General features: G+C 40.3%; 1 protein-coding gene across 1 annotated transcript in view; it reads left to right on the top strand.

Moving 5' to 3' along the window:
• The window catches only part of nav2a (neuron navigator 2a), a 151,020-nt gene that overhangs the window by 88,279 nt on the left and 36,773 nt on the right, over positions 1–25,968 (top strand). Inside the window, exons 14-20 of the mRNA XM_042341324.1 lie at positions 11,102–11,240; positions 14,544–14,820; positions 16,773–17,466; positions 18,137–18,604; positions 19,220–19,285; positions 22,118–22,162; positions 25,526–25,686. Of these exons, the coding sequence (XP_042197258.1) occupies positions 11,102–11,240; positions 14,544–14,820; positions 16,773–17,466; positions 18,137–18,604; positions 19,220–19,285; positions 22,118–22,162; positions 25,526–25,686 (1,850 nt within the window). The remainder of the gene's footprint in view (positions 1–11,101; positions 11,241–14,543; positions 14,821–16,772; positions 17,467–18,136; positions 18,605–19,219; positions 19,286–22,117; positions 22,163–25,525; positions 25,687–25,968) is intronic.

The raw sequence follows: 25,968 nt of genomic DNA, 5'->3' as shown, positions 1-25,968 counted from the left end.
AACCACTAAATCCATGAATTATTGCACTACAAATCACCAATGGCGAGTTTACATTACAGAACTGCTCCCCACTGGCAGAACCCGTCCTGAGCTGCCAGAGGTGTGGAATTTGCGCTTGTTGCATTCTGGAGCTATATTCCCCAATACTAACACCAAAAAAACATTGACACCATTTCCAAGGTAGGAAAATCCATTTAAATTTTGCTATTTGCAAAACTGGTTGTGTTGAAATTAGTCACTCGACCATCTAATCTCTGCTTATGTGACGAGATTGAATGACACATGGCTATAATAATCACCTCGCTCTCTGAATAAAAACAAGTTTGTCAAGTAATTTATCATCAGGACACCATCTCTTTAAATGTGTAGTTTGTGTATGAAAGTTCATTACATTCCTCAGGGCTTGTCAAAGTGTCAGAAGATTAGAGAGGAAGAAGCAGAAATTAGATAGTGGGGCAGATGACTCTGCATGTTCTCTGCCATATTTGTTACTTGACATCGCTTGAGCTGTCAGGAGGGGAAATCTATCACTGTCTAAGTAAGTGGCGAGTCAGTCTCGTCGCTTCTCTGTTTTTAATCCTTTTTCTGTGAGAAATTAATACTTTAATTTTACTTGCTTGGAAAGAGCCTGTGTCAAAGATCTGAATCAGTTCTTGTGTATAGTTCATACTTTTGTTTAGGAATAACTTGTGTGACTTTTTATACCAGTGTGCAATTGCTTCTAAGGTATTTTTTCCCCCGATTACTTTATGAAATGCTGAACCGGGTTTGATGAGGGTATTTAATGGGATTCCTCAATGTGGAATCACATGGATGGGTAGTCTTTCCGGAGACTGGAAGTAAGTCACGCCGAAATAGATGATCTCTGTTCAGTGTGATTTACCCCCAGAGTGGCACACCTGAGGGTTGACGGGAATTCTAAGGAATTCTCCAGTTCAATAAATACGCCCATCTGACCCGAATGATTTTTGAAGCCAAACAGTTTTGTCAAATATGTTTGTGAGATGTTGCTGTGTGCGAGAATTGGCTGCTGTGTTTCTCATTGGGCCCCCTCACCCACAGAAATACACAGTAAATCCAGTAAAGCATTTTGCGACAACGTGATAAAGCGCTATATCAAATTTAAGGATTATAAGTATTATGTGATGTAAAAGAATGAAGTTTCTTCCCCACCGTGTGCAAATGCAGCTAGTTCTTCATCCAAAAAACACAAGTGACTTGGGTGACTCAGCACTGTGAGTGAAGGAGAACTGCTGTCAGCAGCATTGATGGTGACCCCAGAGATATCTGCACTCCAGACTGCCCCAAACTCCTGCCTGGAGGAGACGGCGAGGCCAGGGCTACGTAGAAATGGGAAAAGGGGATAAAATGTCCTCCTTTCAAAACAGCTTTCAGCTCCTGTCAAAGAAGATTGGTCAGTTGTGGCATTGCTGCAGTTACATCACAGTAACAGGATAGCGTTCCCGCTGGACGTGAAATTAAATTGTATTGGATTATAATGATGTTGATCCAATCAGTTTGTTCTAATGCTACAGTTCTAGCCGTGACAACAAAAAGTGTAGCTACAGGACACTACTGTCTCTATGAACACAGCATGGTCCAGCTTCCTGGACTTTGCTTCCCATTCATTTCAGCGGGCAACAGTGACTAAGGTTGAGAATGAGTGTTCTTCCTTTTAAAAGTAAAATTTGTGGAATCCTTTAACTCCAGGCGGAATTCATTTCACACACTTATTGCAGTAACTTCCTTCTTTTACTTTTGTTTCCATTATTTGTTCCACGGCTTCTTTTTTAATAAGTGGCTGCATTCTCTTATTTTACAGAAATCTTAAGTGCTTGATAATTGCATCCTCATCCGATATAAATCTTGCGTTTCCTTTCAAAAGAATTACCTTTCAAACTATTTCCCATCTCGAAATAGCTTGAAGGTACAATTGTAAAAAAGGAGGCTTATTTTACTGCAGTTGTATTGCCAAATGTTTTTTCTTGAATGTTACCTCAAAGGAATTATTATTCTGTTGAAGAGAGCTACCTATTGTACATTTATATATACCATGCCTTTGATTTAAATGGGAATTCACCACAATGCAGTGATGGCCAACCTTTATGGTCAGCCCAACAAAATAACTTGTCTTGATTGAATATTTCTTGATGTATGCCATAAATCAAGAGATATTCAATCTGGAAAAAATTGAAAACACACTACCGATCAAACATGGACTTACCTAGACTTGCCACCACTGCCATAATGTAAATACGCACAACTTGCAATTTTCAAAACTTTTAATATTGTTGGGTTTGTGACCAAATATCAACAGTAAATAAGTCGCAGGGAGAACACTAACTTTTTCCAAATGGTATGTCACCTGAAAAGGGATATTTAATGTCCGTGACTATTTGCTGTTCTGTACTTTCCCATTTGAAGCAGAATAACTTTGTGCGAGTCTCCAGCTAAATCCACAGGGAGCTCTTCACAAAGCTGGCATGACAATCAGTACCCTGGTAATAGCAGAAAATGAGAACCACATGAATGCATCATTGACTCCTGTTCACCTCTTTAAATGCTGCAGTGTTCAGATAGCCAACTCTACACGTGGCAACGCCAGATGAAGCTTTCCACTGACTTTATACTGTTGTCACCAGTCAACTCAGAATGGAAAACATAAAGGCCGAGCTTGAGATGCTGACGACTGATCCAGTTCTGATGGCAGTCTTTCTAATGGCCTTTTAAGACCAACGTCTTCAAATTTCGTCACATTCTTCAATTCAATCTTAGAAGCCTGTTTGCTGCAGTTCTTAAAAATATCTTGGCTTCTAAATTAAGACTGAATTTAAGAATGTTTCAAAATTCAGGACGTCTGTGACATTTTAAGGTAATGGTCTTATGGTTCGCCTGCAAGTGACACAGTGAATGCACTTTATAGTTAACCCTGTGAAGTAGTTTGAGACTTCATCCCAAAGCGAAAGGCGTGATATCAAATGCAAGGATTATAACTATTATTATAAACCTGAAACTGTCGAACATTTCGGGTCAAAAGGGTAGCACGACTTTTTATCTCTGCATCAGAGTTTAGTGTTTAAGCACTGGGGAAATGCTGCACAGCCAGACAGTGAAGAGGCTTGTACACCCTGCTGCTGAAACTATGAATAGTGTGGTGTTACCAGCAGGAGAGTGAAATCCCCAAGTATACAAATCCTGCTCTAAATTGGATGTTCGCTTGGTGTCTATTCATATTTCCAGGCGCAAACTCTGGTCTCCAGAATATTGGATCACGCCAGGTTTTATATCGCGCTGTAAATTTATCCCAGCATATCATTTGGATCATATCGAAACAAAAGGATTCAAGAAAAATAGCTACGTTTGTGCGTATCTGATTCCAGCCTATTTGACCTTGTAATTTTTATGCCCCTTAAAGTGCTTTTATGATTGCATACCAGAAGTCTTGAGCTGGTATTTTGGAATGTGGTATTACTTTCCATCACTTGCATGTTGCTGAATAAAACAAGGCAAAGCAGATTGCTGAACCAGCCAGCAGTCTCTTTGATAATCCTGTGAGGCGTTTTATTGTGTTCGAAGGAGCTTGCTTCAGCACACTATCTATAAATTCTATCATCATCTCCAAACTGTCATCTTCAAACTCTGTGCTGCACTGTCATCTCTATACACTGACACACTGTTGTCTATATGCAGTCTCCTTCTCTCTCCCCCACCCCCAGTTGTGTTCTTGATTTGACGACTGCCCAGCATTTTCAACATTCTGAAAACTTCAAATCTCTATAAATGTGACTGGACCTCATAAGTGGCTTTTCATCCACACCAGAAAAGATAAAGTTGGGCAAAAGTTGGGCATTCAACAGATTTCTTTTTTTTTGCAAAGTTCCTTCAGAGTGTTCAAGATCCAATTACAGAAACCTCTTGGAAGATCACATGATCAGCTCTAACGTTTTTGACTAAAATAGTAAATCGAAGTCATTCCTAAATGTATTACTTCAGTCACAACTGCCCATTGAAATGAAGTCCAGACAATAAAGCTCTTGTTTCTGTTACAGCATCGAGCCAGCCAATATTAAATATTGAGCATGTGAAATTCTGAGTCTAGAACAATGTATCTACTATAAGTAAAGTAACAGCAGTTTAGGCAAATTTTGCTCAATGATCGCGCTTCAAGTATGAGCTTAGATAGTGAGCATCCATTAGCTTTCTATTGGACGATTTGGACATAAAAACTACGTCATACTCCCTCCTCACCAAAGCCTTGATGTGTTCCATTATCGTGCATTGGATTTGAACCAAAGCATTGGATGTAACCAAAAGGTAAATCAATATTGTATTTGACCAGAAAGGTTTGGGAGGTGGAATTAGCGTACAAGTCAGTAGAAACATAGGATCAATGGACTGAATGGCCTCCTTCTACGCTGTGATATTCATCATACTATACAATAGACCCCTACTATTTAAGGGCATAACACAAAAGGCTTATGTCCTTTCTAAGCAAGACAGCCTCACTCGTCTCCTCTGAGCAATTTATAATGGCTTCTTGAAAGAGAGCTGCACTGTAATTGTATGAACTGCCAAATGGCAAACATATCCAGATTACGAAAGAGTAGTTCTTTGACGTTTTAATCACAGTATCAGCTTGTTTTCATTCTCTCTCCGCTGTCACTCATGCTAGATAGACTCAGCAGAAGTTAGTTAACAAATATGCCCGTTCGTTCGGTGTTCCTGGAAGGCAGCAGCGGTGAGGCCCTCTGCTGGATAGCAGGAGCAATAAGATTTCTTTCAGAAGCTTTGATCCTCCTAATGAAGAAAGTTCCACCCTTCAGTCCGCGTGACAGCATTTCCTGGTGGAGCCCGAGAGTCACCGTGCATCCATCCCAAGCTCACACTTTGCATATTTCCACCTCCTGGCTTGTGTTAGCTGCGTGCTCCACTGCCACTGCATCAAAATCCTTTTTGGCTGACCTGTTGCAAGCAGATACTGTGACCTCTTTGCCTTTGCAGAGCTTCAGAGTTTGATTTAGTTTGGTTTTAGATTACCTCCCGGCGAAGTTTAAGATGGTCTTCAAGTCCCTACATGTTATTTGGCTTGCGCTATGTGATAGCGAAGAAGCTTCATTGGAACAGCAGACCTTCAAATGCCTTGTCAGTCAGATCTAGTTATCTCCTAGCAAAGCCCAAATCAGAAACCTCTGTGTAGCTGCTGCTGAGCAGTGAAGTGGAGACATGCTTTGGCCAAGAGTTCTGAATACAAGGTATAAACAGTTTTGCTGACATTTTTTTATTATAATTTTTTTTAAAACCAGAGATTGTTTAGTCTGCATACACCGCTGTAAGCTGTACAATGAATGGATTGTACCTTTCTACTATAACTTAATTTTGTGGTGATTTAGTGCCGTGGAGAAACCTTGCCGTTGGCTTTTTGCACTGTAATAAGTAAAAGTTCTCATAACATTAATAAGTAACTAAGCTGCACTGTTTTGCTGACCCACTCGGTATAGTTCATGAGAGTGACTGTCAGATGAGAAGTACTTTTGACAGCAAGCGTATGATATTACAGTTTAAGGCAGTAGCTATTATTGACGGTTGACTAGAATAATTGTTCACAATTATGTTATATTATAAAAAGGCAATGTTGAATTTTTTTTAGTGAGTGCTTCCACTACTTTCTTTTCTGCAGCTCAGAAAATGCTTAACTCCTTAAAGCGAGGCATGACGTTTACTCAAACAAATGTTTTTTTTCAAAAAAAACCTTTGCCGAAAAAATAATACGGTACAAAGAAAAATACTATCCCCAGAAAAGTTAACGCTTCATCACATTCGGGGGCAAGAATGTGATGTGCTTTGAGGGGAAACATGAAAATGTTCAAACTATCTTTTCAAAGAAATGAGTCTCATAGAGGGGTTTCAAACTTATCTATTGTATCAATTCGAATATTAGCAAAGGCAATTCTGTTCCCTATAACGTAGTAAATTGCAAACTGGGTCATGCATAGTTTCGTCCAGACACACTCTAAGCCAATAGTTTTCCGTTTGTAAACCCAAACGTGCTTTAGTGCACAAAAGGGTCAATGCTGATTCTCCAGAGGGGACAGACACAAAGCAAATCCCACTGGTTTGTGTCAACCCTGCTGGCCTTTGGTCTCTTGCCAGAAACAAGTTCCACCAGATGTTGTAGCTTCTCGTTATGATGAGGATCGTCTGATCTGATCCATATTTTGTTGTAAATAGTCTTTGTATGACTGACTTCAAGGATGGCGGCAGCAGTAATATGAGCAGGTAAGGCATGATGTCCTGTTTTTTGATGCAGATTTTATTGTTGTAGATGCAGTTGTAAGAGCCAGCCATGCTGCAGCACATCGATATCCCTTTTGTCCAGAGGGTTTAATATGAGCTCAGGTTACAGGCAATGGGACAAGCTGTGAGAAAATGTAATCCCCAAGGCAGGGTGCTGCTTCCCCCTCTTTATTTTAACCTCAGACTCTTCTCCATGTAAAGGTATTCAAAAGTTTCTTGTGGGTCAAACGAGTTTCTGTTTTCAATGCGGTCAACGTTTCCACAACACTTGATTTGGTAAAAAAAATAAAAATAGCTGTCGATTGATTTTAATATATCCTTGCGAAGTCTCTCAAAATTGAGAAACTCACAGCTTTGGGGGATGACAGAAACATTCAATGGCCACAATGCTGTTTTCTGACATTGGAATCAGCCCCGATATAGTTGATAGAGAGGACTTCGTTGAAACTCTTTTGAAGTGTGTGTGTGCTGTTGCCTTTTTGTTACGTACAGATTCTTGGAGTCATTCATGCACTGAGCTGCTGTGCTCTCAGGAATTTGTCCATGTCCCTCACAGGATGTGAGAGATTTTGAGACCAGCCATATCAACAAATTAGACAGATGGTTAGGTTTTTGGAGAGATTCGCAACCTGTAAATTAACATTTGTGTTGTGAACGCTGAGACTTATTTACTACTGCCCACACAGCAGCTTTCCAACCCAACTTGGTATAGTGGACACCTTTCTTCTCTTCCCTTTGTATCACTGGGATATATAACTGCAGACTTATTGGTAAGACCTATTTTTATTGAGTCCTGGTAGCAAGAGTCCCTCTTTTAAAGTGAGCAATATTTTTTTAACCGTTTTTAAAAACATACAGAAGTGCATACTGTGTTATGTTGATAATTGATTTGCTGTGTACTTTACCCTTTCACCCCTTGTTGCTGTGATACTGTTTACACAGCCCCTGCAAAGCATTTGATGGTGTTTTAATTGCCGATTTCTAACAACCATGATGTCATGTTGAAAAGTTTTCTTTTAAGAAGTACGTGACTCATCGCTGTCTGCTGCATTTGACTTCAAGGGTCCAGGTTTCAGTGCAGCCTTCAGGCACTTGGATAAGCACAACATTCACAAGGTTTAGTAGTACAAAAGGAAATCTCAGTGAAAAGTGGGCAGTTGAGGTTCAGCTCTGCCTATAGCCAAATCGGAACTGAATTTCCACAAGAAAAAGAAACTCGACAAGGCTGGGTGGGATTAGTGAGCACATGAAATGGAAGTTGGAGTGCTCGAGGCTGTGTGTCTCTCTAGACGTAGCTTAAAATGCTCACATTGAAGGTATACTCTTCACAAAACCTGTTCTCTTACAATATGTGTTATTTCCCCAAAGTCACGCTATATATTTATATATAAATATGTGTGTGTATATATATATATATTATCTTCTTTCTCATGTGAATGGGTATCTTTAGAGCTTTGCTGAGTCTGTATTTGATCTTGCTAGAGTTTTAAATAATTGTTCAGTTGCTATAATAATAAAAAAGTAGGCAATTTAACTTATATAAAAATCTGTTCCAAACTGTTTACTCCCAGGGACCAGTTTGTATCTGTGTTGTTTTTCTTCGGCTCTATTAGTTATTTCTGTTCTGTGCAAATTTCATGAGCAGGAATGTTCTTTGCCCATCTCATCTCAGTCTTGTTGGTATGGGGAGATGTTTTGTGCAGGAAAATCTGAGAGTGAGTCACTTAGCCCTACTCACATGTAGCACGGTTGACACGAAGGACCTATGTAGGTACCGTACTACCAAGTATTCATTGTTCTCCAAGTGTCGGTCACAATGAGTCACTGAAATGGCAAAAATATCCATTGGGGTTCCTTCAATGATGCACTGGATAAATACAAAGGGATATTGAGTCACACAGACCAGGAACTTCAATCTTTGTCATGAAATCTGTTATTTCATGACAGGATAGTGGGCAATGGTGGTTTCATTGTTCTTCAGACTAAGATCCGGAAATATTAGCCAAGATCATTGCTCTTGATTGAACTATTGAGCGTCTATTAGACCTTCCTTTGGAAAGTGTGTGTACGGACTGCGGCGAGGAGAGGATTAGGCTCAACATTGATTGCCCTGCAAACAAGTGTCAAAAGGGTCACCGTATAGGCTCCTACTTGAAGATTGGCCACTTGAGTGAGGTCAGGTGCCTGTCAGCATCTATGAAACTCAACCCAGTTTGGGTGTTCTGAAAGGAAGCAAAGGAGAGCATTAATTGATGATAGAAAGAAACTTTCAAAATATTTTTGCTTTCCAAGGGATCGGTGAAGAGGAGCGTTGCTAAACTAATGCTCGGACCAAAGGAATGAGGGGCAGTGTAGGTTTAATACATGCTCTGCTCAGTTGCTAGTCTGAACTGCATCGAGGGGAGTAGCTGAGTGAAGGCTATGCTATCTCCTTCCTGCAAGAGGGGAGAGGCATGCCTGCACAATCACAAGAACCTCCGGCCAAATGCATAGATTGTTTTCAGCTAAAGATTTATCACTGAAGGGTCAGAAACACTCTAATCTTTTTTTCTTCTTAAATTCCTTTACGTATTACTCCTGTGTTGGCTTCCGCTTTTAGATTTATCACCCAATTAAAAAAAACAAAAAACTTTAGAGGAAGTGTGATGTACTTCTCGTGATCATATTTGTTTCAAATGCTGCACCTCTGTTCATTCCATCTTCTAGTTTTTTTTAAGTGTTGAAATTCCGAGTATTGACTAGTATTGAGCATTGAGGAATGCTCCCCGATCTCCAATTTAGTGGTCAGAATCTTTTAACAGTGAGTTTATTCCCTGTAATAATTTAACCAAGGTGTCAGAGTAAATCAATCGATGCAGAAGTTTAAAGAAAAGGAAAGCTTTTTGTGCAACTTCTTGTATTGTGCAGGCTACATACATATTGACAACGAACAATGATTATCTGCACACAAGATGTTTTGTGTAGAAATGGATTAGAAAGAGAAATAAATGTTAATTTACTGGAACAATTTAATGGCTTTGCAAAGGTTATTTTGCTGCGAACTGTCTGTATAAATAAATCAGCTGACTACTTCAAACCGTTCTTTCATTCGATCAGCGTTGGCCAAAAGTGAAATGATGATTTACGGGTCTGGAGTTCTGTACCCAGCTTGCAACGTTTGAAATACTACAAAACACTAATTCAGCAGCAGGTCGTTTATTTCTTCTGTGGTTCATACTTCAGCTACATTTCAAAATGTGGACTTGTAAATATGAGGGAAAAAGGTGAAAATCTAGAGCAGGAAGAATACAAGTATATTGTCTGTTCTTTGGAACCAGCAAGCCATCAGAGGGCACAATTTATTGCATTGGGGAAGGCTGTAAGATCCTAACCCAAACCTGTCATTGGAACAAATTTGATTTATTTTCTCCCTCTGGTGAAACAGTACCTCCCTGTAAGTGGAAGGGGTTCAGTTGTATTGTATGTTATCCTATAGGCGCATAAATTCTTTTCCAGGAAAGAGTCAAGCAAGTTAATTCAAAGGTTATATTTTTGAGCACTACCCCTGTATCAGTCCCTTTGGGCACTGAAAGAGCAAACATGGTTCATTTGGCTAATCAAAATCAGGAACAAAGCTCTTGAGTTCTGAGAGTAACCCTTTCTTTGTTACGTTGTTTTGTTCAGTTCCTATTGCAGAGTAAAAATGCAGTTGTGTACTACAGTTTTCAAAGATACTGCTGGTAATTATCAAAATCACTCCCTGTGCAGATGATTCACTTCAATCACTTTGAATCGTACATTAAGTTTGCCAGGGTGAGGTCTTCAGTTTCTAAATTGGAAGGTTGATTCGAGTTTCCTCCTTTTAGGTTTTTTGGTTACCCCAATTTTCTGCCCTGCATTGATGAAGGCATTTTTAATTATACTGGGACATGGCCCGACAGATTCTGAGCACTCTCCAGTATATCGCTGAAATGTCTGATGTTCGTGTGTGAATCTTGACAGTGAGTCTCTCCAGGCTATTCAACCGCGGGGGAGGGGAAGAGGCATTATAGCCCAGCCCGAACAAGCAGATGGAAAACAAATAATAGAAATAAAACTATTTTCTGATCCTCCAGGACCATTCAAAGTCGAAGAACCTTCATTTCCTCTTATATCTCCCCTGCCTAAGCTGCTCTTGCGTTGAGCACGAAAGTGGCTTGGAAATGACTCTCCTCTGATCGCCCCCTCCTTTATGTGCGAAGGTGACAGGCCTCCACTGCACACCTGCATACAGTAATCTGATCGAGCCTGGGGAGTGGGAAAATCCATTCCCTCCGCTGCACTCTGTATTTGTGGGTCAGGGTACTGAATACTGAATGTTATTTCCAATTTTAACACAATTTGGACTGGATTCAGGAATATGTTTCTCATGGTACGTACAGCCTTGGTTTCACCACAGTACATTTGTGGGACACTGTCCAGGAAGGTCTACACAGAGCTGTGTGCTGCGGGTCATTGATAACATTCCTTCTTTGGAATAAATCAATTTTGGACGATGTATAAATCTAACTCTCTTAAAAGGCGAGAACCACTTCGAATAAATGGCCTTTGTTTGAAGAACCGCGAGGTGAGGTAGATAAAAAATGTTCTCTATCGAGGGCTGATTGACTGGATCTCATTGTGTTATCTTAGATTTGTCATTTCCTGGCATTGCTCTACTGCTCGCTGTGGGATCAAGGATTCCTGTGAAATGCTAAAATATGATGACTATGCGGTGTAGGTTTCGTTCCAAACTGATTGCGGTGTATTTGTGTCCGAACACTATATCTTTTGTTTTCCTCTCTTGTAGCTGGGATGATAGCAGCTCTGTTAGCAGTGGCATCAGTGATACGATAGACAACCTCAGCACGGATGATATCAACACCAGCTCCTCCATTAGCTCGTACGCCAACACGCCAGCTACCTCTCGCAGGAACCCCGATAACCAGGTAAATAACAAACCCTGTTTAAGTAGGAATCCATCTCATTGCACTTCAGGTTTTTCCATTTGATTCATGTTCACACAAGTGAGCGATAAATCCTGTGAATACATTTATAGTGCCCCAGAGGGAAAAGAGCCAACTTCTGACACAAAACATCCATTCTTTGAATATTTAGAAAAAAACCTCAATTGGTAAGTTTTCAGTTTTTAGTCGTAAACGTTCAAACAACAACAAGCTGTATGCTTCGGCTAGGATTTTAGGATGTCGCCTTTTTCCAGGGGATGGGTGTATACTGGCTGTAAGCGCTCTGGGACGTTACCCCGCGTGAAAGGTGCTATGTAAATGCACGTTGTTGTTGTAACCTTGCCTTTTGCTGCTGAGTGCTATTGAAGCATCTTTCAGATTAGCACTTCATATTGAAACATTTTTCTTTACTGTTCCCTTTCATATAATTCCTTGTTCATTCCTTCTCCTTGTAATGTAGACTGTAATCAATATCTAAGGCTATTATGAAAATGATGAAAGGATGCTGCATGATATCTTCACAAAATTATTGGCAACAATTGGAACTATTGGCAATACTATCTTTAAATTATATCTTTATGAAACAATTGGCAACATCTCATCAGTCAGGTCAGTTTCATGATCTTAGAATGGGAAAAATATTTGACAATTGTTTTAAGTGCTAAATACTACTGCTTAGTATTAGATTAAAAGATTAAAATGAATAGTGCCTGACATTTGAGCATTTTATAATCTCAAACTCTGTGGTTTGGAAAATCCTCAACGTTTTAATTAAATGATCCTAATTACACAGTAAATGTTTTCCACTTATAATTGGGGGAATTCCTTTCCTTGCGTTTGGAACTCAAAAGATTCTCATACCTCAACAGTGACAAGAACAGTTCCAATTTCAGCTCAGCTCAGGCTCCCTGTGTGTACAGTACAAACTTCCCAAACCAGCCAAGACTGGAATGAAAGAGGTCTTACGTTCCAGGGGCTAGTCTGGCTGAGTTATGCGTCTGAGTCCATTGTGCAGTGAAACACGTCCACATCATCCCATTACTGTACAATACATCCAGTAGACGATACAGATATTTGTCTGAAGTGCGTAAACGTTTATTGCACCAGTAAAATTGTCCCAACAAGATTGTATCCCCCGCCACTCTCCCTCCCGCACTCCCACAATTCTATATCTTGGTCTCCAAAAGCCAGTGTACCCATCGGACAAGGTGACCAATTTTCACCATGGATATTGCTGATTGTGGGTTTGATCCCACGGTGGTCTCAAGAGTGTCTGGTCTTACCTATCTGGTCTCTTGCTGTCTTCTGGAGTTCACTGAACTTCACATTTCTGGCACTGCTGCTGCTTCTGTTTACATAAGAGCTCACTGGAAAGACCAGTCGGTTATAGTTAGGATTTGCACACATCACGAGATTTCATGTGATGGTGCATGCATTTGTTTTGATTACTTCCAAATGCCATTATGTCCACAAATACTAGATACAGAGCAACTCCATTGTAACACACACCTGGTATTGCCTGCTTCACTGTTGCATTGGAAACATTATACACCTGCTTTGCAGGAATGACTTGTCAGCTTCCTACGTTTAAAAAAAATTGGTGATATTGGAGCCAGATGACTGAACTATAATGGGATTGCTCTGAATATTACTTGGGGATAGAATCTTAAAAACTGCACTTTTTGTCCAATATTGACATATAAAATCATTAAAACCTAGTCTTGAGGGTTATGTTTCATATAGCCTTTTCATTACAAATCTTAACTGGTATTTGTTTAAAGCAGAATAAAAGTTTTGATTTACATTGATAGGTTAAAACAATATAGTCTCTACAATTTGGTTTCTAACACGTAATCTGTTGGAAGCTTCATATCACCATTTGGAACAAGGGTATATAGTTAATTTACTTGATAATAGTGGTAATACGTTTATATCTGTCATTACATGCTGGATTCCATTATTTATATGCTATAGTGCAATAGGATAATTATAATTTAAAGGTTAATGCTTATTTGCATCTGCCTGAGGGAAGGTCTGCCCATGTCTTTCTGTTTCCATTAATTTACCTATTAATGAAAAGCTTGAAACTAGCCATCATTAATGAGTATAACTTTTAGCGTCTCAGCTTTAATTTGATGTCAAATTGCTTTCACAACAATATCATGATTGAGGGATTTATTTACTTTAAGAATACAGTTGCAGTTATTGAACTCCTTTGGATTCATTTTCTTTAGGATATCACATACAGTTCTGTGAGTGTCTGTATGTGTGTGGGGGGGGAGGGGGGGTGGTCAGTTTGACTGTGTGTGTGTGTTAGGGCTCTTTGTGTATTTTAGGGAGTCTGTGTATGTCAAGGTGTGTGTGTGTTTGTGTGTGCAGTTTCAACATACAAATTTTGTCAGCATCAAAATCATTTCTGAAAAGATTTTAATGTGAGATAATGATTGTGATCAAACAATGAGTCAAGCCTACAACTGCAGATATTGTAAATGTATATCAGTTATTGCACACAAGGCTATTGTTTGTACCGGATAAAATCCTCAACTGGATCAGTTCAGAGCTATTCGGTAATTTGTGTTCCGCAACAATTGCAAAATCAAATGCCACCTACTTTTTCATGTTAAACACAAGGGAATTCTGTGTTCACTGATCTCAGCTGGCAGGCAGCGGAGGGAAGCGATGTCATACGTTGTAGCTTTGTTGAGTGTGGGTTGGAGGGGGGTGGAAATTGGAGCAAATTCCCACTTGGACTTACAGATGCTCACTGTTCAGATTCGCACCTCAGGGTTAGCAGTTCAGATAATTTACAGGAGGAACCACCATCATCACCTATGTTATTGTACTTCAGCGTGACATACGAGCTTCCTGACATGAGAAATACTGAGAGGAGGAGGAAGAAAGAGGAGCAGGAGCTTTCACAGAGGAATTTGATGGTTGCTTGCAAATTTACTATATTTTACTGTCACAAAATGAACCATTTGGATTGATGCAAAATCATGAATCATAGCGGGGAAACTGGGAGATATCAACTGTTGATATACTGGACATTTCTAGGGTGATGCCCCTCAAAAGTATTTTCCAGCAAATACTCACAGAGAAACAGTCAATCCTGGAACGTTGACCTATTTTCTCTTTCAGGCACTGATTTATCCTTCAATATTTTGTTTGCCGTTGATGTTATTTTACACGGTTGCTTTGTTCACTTGTGTGTTTTATTGAGCAAAAATGGCCCAGATATTTGAACGACTCGGAGATTTGCTGACTCTCTTTCCCGTTCTGTTCCAGTCTCAGACAGATGCAGAGAAACATACGGAGAAGAACACTCCTTGGCCCGGTGAAGAAGTGAAAAGGTCGGACGGTGGATCAGACAGTGGAGTGAGGATGGATTCGAGTTCCAAGTGGAGACGAAATCCATCAGACATGTCTGATGAGTCAGATAAAAGCAGTTCAGCAAAGAAAACTACAGTCATTTCCCAGACCGGATCTTGGCGAAGAGGGATGACTGCGCAGGTTGGCATCACCACACCCAGGCCTAAAACATCAAACACGCTAAAAACACATGGTAAGGCTGCGTAACTGATTGTATTTTCTTTCGAAACAAAATATAAAAGAGGTTTGTATTTTTCTACGAGGGGCAAGCATATAAACACTGCCATTAGTATCAAATGTATGACGTTTGACTTAAAAAAAAACGCTGTGCCTGGTTTCTTTGAAGCAGTTTCCCTCCAGCTGAAACCATAATGTTTGTGATCTGACAGCAAGTGGTTCTCTCATTGCATTTTCAGACAATTCAGAAACCTGAATCTTCACGTTTACGTATAATTATCAGGATAAATTTACCTACAAAGTGCAGCGCTGTCAGCATGGATGAATTGAGGAAGGATTATGATAATTTTGGGTGACATCTTGTCAATCTCTCAACAAGAATCACTGTGACTGGGAAGTCAGTGACAGTGATTTAGTGTGTGGTGAATATACAATACCCAAGGTTGGAGCCAATGCATTTATCAGCTTGATGAAGTGTAGCATTCACAATTGAGCTCTGTTTGGAGCCAATTGTATTTACTGTTTCATTGACTATTTTCCCGTGTGCCGTCTGCCCATTTGCCGAAGTAACTGGAGTGGAGAATCGGAGCTGGTGGTTTGTGCTATCAATCACAAAATTTCCTTTATTCCTTGGACTTCTAAGTAGAAAGGTGTCAAAGGAGATTGGTTAGAAGGCCACTTTACAACTTTGACTCTCAACTGAAGAGGCTTTTAACTTTAGAGATAATATTTAGAGAATTGGAACCGATTCAGGAATACTCTACTAGGAGTCTGGAGCCAGTTGAAATTTCAGATGGTGCCAACATTAATCTCATGACACTGGGTATTCTACCTGGGACAGGTATGGAGGAAATGCTATCAGGAGGATTTAAAAATATAAAGCACAGAATGCCACCTCCATATACATGTGCACACCTAAGGAGAACATGTTTTTATTTTGTAGCTGAGGTTGCATTCAGTAGAACTAAATCATATTTGATGTGTACACTTCACAGTGTACATTTCACAGAAATACACATGTGAAATGTGGTGCAGAACTTTTAAGGTGAATATGTTGTGCTTTATTCTTGCTGATGCATTTTGATAGTGTCATTGCCAATGTAAGTAGGTTACCATTCTGTGGTACTTTACTGAGATATCTCAGTTAAATTAAGTACCTAAATTCCTATTGATAATTGGAAACTGGCCTGGAAAACTGTGGATTACAAACGTGTGTGAACATGGTCAGGCTGGTTCAATCTGATTTGTCATTCATTCAAATTTTCCAGAGGCAAACTTGGAACAGGATCATGCTTTTAACCTTGGTCGTCAGCCAGGGAAAGGATTGATTTTTTTTGTGTTAGAAATGTATTCCATTAATTTAACTTGTTTCAGTTTAGATCAAACCAGTTGAAGCCTATTCACTCAACCCTACCTGATGTGGTGATAAAAGGGAAAACTGCAGATGCTGGAAATCTGTGTCCTTACCAACCTGTTTGCCAAAATCTATATTTTAAATTACACTCTTTTATATACACACAGGACAAGAGTTTTAAAACTCAGGAACGTAAGACATCTCTAGATCCACAAGTCTTATTTACATAAACCATGCTGTAGGGTGCTCTACTGTAGAAACGTGCTTCAGAGTCATCTATTTTGAAAGCACAAACTTCCAATGAATATTGTTACTGGTTGAACTTTTACTGCTCTGTAACAGTGAATGAATTGATCCCCTTTTCCTATGCCAATGAAAACTCAGTGTTATTGCCGAACCTGATTAAATGTGAGGTTGCAGAGTTTGGAACAGTTACCATGTTCTTCAGGCGTGCTTGTTTGTATGAAAACATGAAAATGTTTTGATTCTGAAATGTTGAACTTATCTCAAGCTGCTTATTTGTCAATGTTGTGTTGTTTTTTTACTGAACTGAATTTGTATAAAGTGGATGGTCTGTTATGCCCAGATTATTGTATGTATATCTTTTTTTGCAGCGAAAACTGATGATGCGAAGGTGTCCGAAAAGGGGAGACCGTCTCCGAAATCCGCAAATGTGCAACGGTCTCCGTCAGACGCCGGGCGGAGCAGCGGGGACGAGGGGAAGAAACCTCCCTCTTGTGCTTCGAGGGTGACTGGAGGGACAAACACATTTGGGTTCAAGAAGCACGGAGGTTCCTCAGGAGGAATCACCATGATCACAGCCAGTGGAGCCACCATTACGAGTGGGTCTGCAACTCTTGGTAAAATCCCCAAGTCGGGAGGCCTCATCGGCAGATCATCAGGTAGGAAGGCCAGTGTCGATGGTTCCCAGAGCACCGAGGAGAATTACCTGACCTTAAACGCACGCACCAACCTGCAGTACCGGAGCCTGCCTCGGCCCAGTAAATCAAACGGGCGTGGGACTGGGAATAGATCTAGCACGAGCAGCATCGACTCAAACATTAGCAGTAAGTCAGCAGGTCTTCCAGTCTCTAAACTGAGAGAGCCGTCTAAGGTGGGCTCAGGCAACTCAGTGCCTACATTACCCAACCAGACTGATAAGGAAAAGGGGGTCTCCTCTGACACCGATAGCGTGGCTTCTTCTGGCTCGATCAAAGCAAACCCACTGCAGGTTGGAACCAACGGCACTCAGAGCTCTCGCCAGCAGGGATCCAAATACCCTGACATCGCCTCACCTACATTACGCAGGTACGTGCACGCGAAATGAAAGTGGTGCTGATTAACTAATGATTATCCTCCTTGTAGGTGCGGGGGGAAGCGGAAGTGAGGTCCTCTTGGTTCTGAGCTGGTAATTGGTAACAGGATATAAAGGCTCATTAAGATTTTTTATAGCAATGGCCTATCTATTTAAAAGATTGCTGGTGGGATATTCAATACAGAGGGGTTTGGAGTGACAGAGAGAGCAACCTGCTGTTTGTTTCATCTGATTGTTCAAATAAACGGAAAGAAAAGGTTCTGAGGTTTGCATCAAACAGAAATTTTGAGCTTTTCTTACATTTTCAGTTCAGTTCAATGGCTGTACCTTAGCATTGCCTGAGTTGAATTTTCCTGACGAAAAGTCTTTCAGTACATCTATCACTCACCACTTCTTTAAAATAATACTGGGTAGTAAGGATCAGGTATTATGTTCTGTCTAGACGTCAGGCAGAACTAGCAAGTCCTCGAGAAAGTATTCAATCATTTCAACAAGAGGCTGGTTTGGAAAAGTGTCAAATTGTAAATTGGGGTTGCTCAGCTGTGCGTTATTGTAAATTGAGTGTTTTATCCGTGCCTCCAGGTGTTTATCGCAGAAGAACAATAGATTACTGTTGCCAGATTATAAGATGCCACTTGTAAGTTTTTGCCTCCTTTTAAGCAGATTGTTCGGGGTCAAGCCGAGCACTAAGCAAGCTCCTGTCACAACAGCGGAAAACATGAAGAATTCCACCATTATCTCCAATCCCCACGCCACCATGAGCCAGCAGAGCAGTCTGGATTCTCCTCCATCGTGTCTCGGCAGCGGTGGCAGCAGCCCGCTCTACAACAAGGCGACGGACATGACCCAGTCACCCTTGGCCTCCAGTCCGGCCTCTGTCCATTCTACCATCTCAAACGGAACACCATGGGGCACCAGCCACAGTAGCTCCTCCACCATCAGCAAGGACGGCACAGGTTACCAGTCAGTGAGCAGTCTCCACACCAGCTGTGAATCGATTGACATCTCCCTGAGCAGTGGAGGTGGTCACAGCCACCACAACTCCACCAGTGGCTTGCTTCCTTCCTCCAAAGATGATTCCCTTACTCCTTTCGTGAGGACGAACAGCATTAAGACAGCTATGTCAGAGAGGTAGGAATTCAATTCTATTTACTTGTGTACTGAAAAGTACATGGATTCACTATTCTTATCTTAATCAGCCTTCTAATTTATTGTTATTATTAGGCAGGGATTTGATGATTTACAGGTACCAAATTGAGATCTGTGTGCATACAAGTGTATTTGATGTAATTGTCTGTTAGGCAGGCTTGTTGTTCACAGCTCTGATCCAATTGTTGTACATCTATATCTCTTGCTTCATATCTCTGTTTTCTTCTGTAAGTTGTCTCTAAACCTCTTCTCATGCTTGAAGTCGGGGAGATTACAGGAATGATATTCTGAGCGCTCCTCTTGCTTGCAAACTAGTTTGTGTCTTTTCATGATAGTCTGATATTTTATTATTTCGGAGTGTACATTCTGCCTATAAACAGTGCAAAACCAATGACTTCTACTGGTAATCTTTTGCTTTGTGGCACCAACGTTGTGTTAGGGTTGAGAATTTGAAGCCGATGTTGCTATTTTACAGTAGGTGATAGATGTATTACTTCAGACCTGTGAACATCCATGTCTTCTCATTCCTTTCCTTCCTGAGTGTTAATCTGTTTCTCTTCTCTGTTTCTCCTTGTACTGTTTGATTCCATCCCATAGCCCTCTCTCTTCCCCCACTGCTAGTCCCACATTCAACAGAAATACATTACCAAGGAAACAAGACAGGTAATGCTTAGTCTGAATTGGATAATTACGCTAAGCCCCTTGCTTTCAAGGATCATCTGGGATTTTAATAAATGCTCGCTAACAAACACTGGATACTGTACTGTCTAATGTGAGGCTTCCAAAAGCTGAAAACGGAAAATTAACATTTAACTGTAATAACACTTTAACTGTTCTCTCGCACATAGAGTGACAATTTGAGTAAGAGAGAAGATGATGTGGTAATTGATGGGTGAGGGAGGGAAATAAACCTCACAAGCTTTCTAGTTGGTTCAAAAAAGATTTTGGTAATACATTCTATAATCATAAGTCAAATGTATGCTGAATGTTTTTATTAGGAAAATGCCTAACATTATTATGAAAAAGCATTACCGTGTTCCAGGAGTATTTGCGACCAGACCCTTGTGAAAGGAAAACTGAACTAGTGCTACTCTTCACCCTTTTAAAAGCTGTCATTTTAGCAACAGTCTGACTGAAAGTTAATGTGGCATGTTCCATTCTACCCTCTCATCACTCAAAGTAGTGTTAGTCGCAGATGATCCTTGTTGCATGGTTCAGTGACATCCAAGCCTTTTGCCTATCTCATCTCACAGTAGTATTTGCTCGTGAGAATTTAAACACAGCCTGCAATATATTATTAGCCGAACAGTAATTGTTACCAATGAAATATTTTGGTTTTCGGACACATCCGTTCATTTAATTCAGAAATAAAAACATATGTTGAAAGCTTAGAAAAAAACGTAATGGTTCAAAAGATTCCTCCACCATGTTCGTCTTTCAGGGACGTAATTTCCCATTAGTTGTTGAAATGCTCCAGAATCACCTCCTGGTTTGTGATGAGGAAGGGAGAAGACCTGTATTGATGAGCGAATGACGCAAATATGTTTGTGTGATACAGTTCTACCCAGTGGCATGATTGAACTCGATATTTGATGAGCAAAACTTTCCCCCTAGAATTGTTGAATAAAAAGCCCCATTGTCATTGGGGGCTTTGTAGTTGTCATTGTCCAGTGTCCTTAAATAGCAATAAACCTACAGAGAGGAAAGTCAGAGCATTAATAAACAGGCACTAACTTAATTATAGCGAGTTCAACACAATAATAATAATAATACTTGCATTGATATAGCATCTTATCACGTCTTTGAGACGTCTCAAAGCATTTCACAGCAAATACTTGACTTTGGTCTTGTTAATTAAACGGAAAAGGGGGATCTGATCACATTGCGTGTGGGTGTGTAATCTCAACAGAGTGACTGAGAAACAGCATTCTTGGTGAAATTAAACCATTATTTACAAAATGATGGAAATTGCCAATGACCTAATCATGTATAAATACACAATCACACTAGCATTCCTCTGTCTGAATTGTTTTCCCATGGCATTGCCAGTGTTTCTCTCCACGCTTCAGAGTACATGTTGCACAGTTCTGAATCGTTGTGCAGTGCTGGCCACGAGCTTTCTGTCTGGTTGCGGGCTTTTGTTCGTGGTGCTCTGCTTAAGTGTTAATTAACCGTATGTGCACGGCGGACCATGCAAAGATTTTAAATGGTCTAATGTAATATCAATATAAATCAATTGCTTTGAATTTGGGATTTGGGATGCATTTGAATTGTTAGCCGTTTTGTGTATTAATAGGTGTTCAAACTACTATATGCCGACATTTATTGAGTACAATTGGTTTGACTGCTCAGCACAGCTTACAGTTTCCTGCACTATTTAAAATTTAAATGTTAACACACGTTTCAGTGTAATTTAGCAATCTCCAATTGCTGATAGTGAGGTTATTTTTTTTTAAAAATTCTTAAAAGTTTTTTTAAAAAACTTTTGTTCAAGTTCTCTTTCAACTTTGATCCTTAGTCTTTTTATGGTTGTTGTGACGCCCAATACCTCTGATCTGAAGTGCTTTAGAAAGCAAGGGTGAGAAATTCCTCATACTGCTAAGTCGCGACTTTGAAGTGTGCTGACATGGTCTGAATGTCACTGTTGCATATTGTCAAAGTCACCACACTTTGTGACGCGAAGAATTTCTCACCCTCTGTGCACTTGCATAATCTATTCTGCAGTAGAGATCAACACTTCTGAGCACAGAGTTACCAATTTAAGGGGAAAATGAAATGAGCAAAATGCAACTGATGGCTTGAGTTGCTGAAAACCATCTTATCTGATGTTTGCAGCAATGCTTCTCAAAGTTTGTCATTCCTAGCTACGTTTACATCTTTCATTTGTACACTAAATAATCCTTCTTTTACAGAATAGATGAAAGTGAAACTTAATATCTTTAGCACCACGTCACACGTGGGGTGGACAAAGCAAGGAGTTTTTACAACAAACTTCTGTATTGTCGTTGATTAGTTCTTTTATTCCATTCCCTTTACATAAGTGACAATTGCCAAAATCTTTTTATGCGCTTTGTTGTTTTTTGATGAAAACAGTTTTGAAAAAAATATATTCAAGCCAACAGTAGATGCCAGGTGATGATACCAGGTCTTCTGCGTTTTATTTTGTGACCTCTTTGCGATGTATCTGACATAATATAGATTTGCTCCTTTGGCTGGGGTGAGAAGTTACATTTCTATGAACAGGTTATGTTTCTCATTTTCAAATTGGCAAAAAAAAAAGTTTAATAATTTCTTTTCCTAAAATGTCATTGGGCTCGTTCGTCAGTCAGGATATTTATTTGAGGAAATGCCATTCTGTTTTTCACAGACAACACTGCAGAAGAGGTGGGTGTTTGGTTTACGTTAACAGTCTCCGCCCGTCACGTATAGTTCCTTTTTTTTAATAAAAGAAAGTGTTGCCTCGTTTCTTAGCTTTTTTTTCTCACTTTCCTACAGTGATACACAACTTGATAGGAATACCTTGCCTAAGAAGGGATTCAGGTATTGGTACTTCCCGCATAGATCACCTGCTTTTTATGTCTCTGGCATTGTGCACTTTGTACCTGTGTCAATGGCTATTAGTGGCATCTTTCCATTGTGCAAGCTTCTCAATATCTTTGTTTTACCATTTTGCTATTATATTTTTTGCGCGTTATCATTCAATATGAAGTTTGGGATAGCTTTGAGCTGCTGAATGAAGCCTCTGCTCAGTGTTTGTTTTGTGAGCATGTATCAGTGCTTTTGTGGCCGATGTCCGTGGCTCCCTTTCTGCTTCCAGAGAATGTTCAAGTGCACCGCTGGCATTTTCTTCTCTCTCTCATCTTCTGGGTTTGGCCCAAATTGCTCTGTGATTAAACAATCCAGTGAAGGCAAAGGGTAAAGTGATGTTTGCAATACAGTTTCAGCTTTGAGCCAATACAGAATGTTCTTGTATCGAAGAGATCTGTGGACTGAATCAAACACTTTGTAGAAAGATCAAATGCATTGTGTAAAGAACATTGCAAAAAGGGATCAGGTGGTTGGGGAAGAGAGGAGGGAGTGGTAAGTCTTATAAACACTTAGTTTGCACCAAAACTGTGATGCCAAGGAATGTTAAATGTGGATATCTCCATTGGATCTACCAAGGAATACAAACCAAGGTGAAATCTCAGTTTACCATCACACAATGGTAATGGGCTGTTTGACCTCGATGGGCATACACTGGGCATTGTAGAAAAGTATTCTGGAGTACGATACCTGGGTAACTTCTCCTCTTCCCACCGCCTTATGTCCACAGTCACTGAAACCATCTGACAGCCCACTGCTGTCATTCCTTTGACACCATGCCACACCATATTCTCATCTCTCTGGCTTCAATGGGCATGTATGTTTTTCCAGTGGTTAATAATTGTGGTCGTACAGTAGTGTGGTTGTGTGGAACTTGTGAAGCCTAGTTAAGCAACATAATTGACGACAGAGTTATGAAACATGACATGGAATAGATTGAGTGAGGAAATCTTTTGGCTGTTGCGAATGTAAGCCACAAGGCAGGGTTTTGTATTTTATGGGACTGTTTGTGCTTTCTGATGACTCTGGCACATTTTTACCCATAGGTTCAACAGGGAAATGTTCATTTGTTGGATATGACCAGGGGTTAGAGAACACTTGTATTTCTGTATTTTAACAGCCAGTTTTACTCCTGATTAGCATTTTCTTTTCAATCCAAGGTCTGCTGTAATAGAAAACATACTACAGTTCAGCTGTGGAACAGACTCCTCTATTGCTGTAACAGTGAACATTACAAGATTTTTAAATATGTGTTAATACACATATATATGACAAAATGAATAAGTTGATCTGTAAATATTTTTAAACAGTGAGTGAGTCACACACTACAAAGAGTCCTGTTGATTTTAAAAAAAAGAAAAAATACATAGAAAAAAACACAATATTGAATAATTTTACGAGGTTGTTAGCTGTTTAGCACATCAGAATACTTTGTCGTGTTGCCTGCTGTCAATATGCTCGACAATTCAGTGTAAAATGTGCCTTTGCCAATCTACCATTGGCGGCCATGCTTTCAGCCACTATGCCTGACTCCCTGCCTCAGTTCCTCCATCTTGTCCCCTCTTTGCCTGTCTTCAGATCACACCTTCCCTGTTTGACGTGCCTTCGGTCATCTCCCCTCCCCCTCCCCTCCCCCCCCACTCACCCCAGTAGATCCTACTTGCATGAAGGCCACTAAATAAACCTTTACAATGCCCTTTAAGCTGCACAAGTGCACACTATGAGTCTTACCTTTATTTCGTTGTTTTCATTAAGCACACATGTTGCACAGCCAAACATCTGTTCATGGAAACTGGGTTACTTTGTATAGTCTAATCCATCTGTTTCATCTTTGTAAATGTATATGAGCTGTAGGATATTAATGACCCCTCTGTCTTTGTTGGGGTGAGTTGTGAAACAAAATCTGCAATACGGTGCCTGATATTCTGCTTTCCTCTTTCCTCTACCCTGTCCCTTTGACTATTAATAAATCAACTTTTAGAACTTAGAATCCTTGCCATTTTTCCCATTCGGAGATTGAACTCCCCTTGAGCAGTTCAGTTGCATTTCAGCACAAGTATACAATTAGATCATATTTTTCTTTTCCCTCTTTACCATCCATGAAATTGGGAGTCAGCCTTCCCGAATCCAACCCCCTGTTCGGGTACAAACCCTCGACTGTCCAGCACCTTGGGACTTCCTCCCCTTGTGAAGGGCGCTATTATAAATATAATCTGTTATTGTTATTGTTCTCGCTGCCCCTGCTCTGTAATTGACTTCTGGGAAGTGGAGAGGGGCTTGATCTCTGCTCAGTGCCTTTTCTTGACACCCCAACAGTTCATCAACACTAGCACTCACCACCGAAGCTCAAACACGAGTAATTTGCCATGGGGGTGAGGTACAGGAGTGTGCGTGCCTTGCATCTGTGAATAGTACACCAGAAAGTGTTGGTGAATTCAGGGGACAAATTTGAACACGGAAGGGAAAGAAAAAGTAAATCCATTCCTGATCCAATTGTGCATGAAACTTAAAACATTCCTTTGTTCGCCAGAGGTGTGCACACGAATTGTTAGTTTCACTTTCTGTTCATTACAACACTGTCATTTGAACCATTTACCCACTCAAATGTTTTGTGGAGCAAATTGCTGTGCGTTTGGCTGATCAAAGTAATTTCTGGTCTTCTAGGTCCTGTTTGCTGTTGGTGCATATCGAACACATTCTAATCCTGCAGAATTGTTTGATTGCCACAGAAATCCTGAAATGGCATGTTTGCTTCTGCACCTAATAGCACATTTCCAGTTTCAATCGATTTATGATAAGCTGTATTTACCACTGGGGAAGGCTTATAGCTTCTGCAGAGAAATGGTTCCACTTGTTTGTTACTTGGTAGAAAGACAGATCTTGATTGTGCTGAGACTGCCTACTGCTTGCTGGGATGTGAACGATAGTCTGATCTAGATTAATCAAGATACAATTTCATCATTGTTCAGCTTCCCACCTACATACCGTTCTGTGAAGGTCATCAGTTGTGGACAAAAAAGGTAGTTCCAGAGTTCAAACTATGTGCAGAGGCTCTATATCCCACAGAGATAAGAATTGTGTACCTTCTATGTTGCAGTTAATGGAATGCAATGTCCAAAATATTATCTTGGAGTGAATCAAATCTACAGGCAATCTTGGAATGTCGAGTGACATTTGTTGGCATTGATAGTGCCTCCAACTGCTCTTGTAAGCATCACTTGTGAGACTAATTACTAAAGATAGGGACCGGTTGGGAAATGTGGGATGACAGAGATGCCTGGATGTGTCCATTAACGTCAATAATTGATGTTTCCACAGGTATACCCCTTCATCTCAACTGCGCAGTAACGAAGAGGCAAAAGAGTGGCTCCGTTCACACTCTGCAGGTGGCCTGCAAGAGAATGTCGCCAATTCGCCATTTTCTCCAGGCTCCAGTATCACATCACCCTCTGGAACCAGATTCAATTTCTCTCAGCTAGGTGAGGTTTGGAATTCTAATCGACTACGCTAATGTTTGTCCTATTGACTTCAGGTAACCCCACTAAATATTTCAGGATCAATAACTGAGCACCAACAGTTTACCAAATCAGTCTCTTGTCCCTCCTCCAACCCCATTGAGATGGAGACTCAATTCCCTTGACTTTACAGAACTTTTGACTTTTAAGAACAAATCGAATGCTGTGTTCATCACCAACCTCTATGATTTTCGGAGGATAGAGAAGAAATAAGCAGGAAAGAGTTACTCAGGAGGAAGGAAAAAT

Source organism: Callorhinchus milii, unplaced genomic scaffold (genome assembly GCF_018977255.1).
Source record: "Callorhinchus milii isolate IMCB2004 unplaced genomic scaffold, IMCB_Cmil_1.0 Scaffold17, whole genome shotgun sequence".
NCBI lineage: Eukaryota > Metazoa > Chordata > Chondrichthyes > Chimaeriformes > Callorhinchidae > Callorhinchus > Callorhinchus milii.
This window is presented reverse-complemented; position numbering and strand designations above follow the sequence as displayed.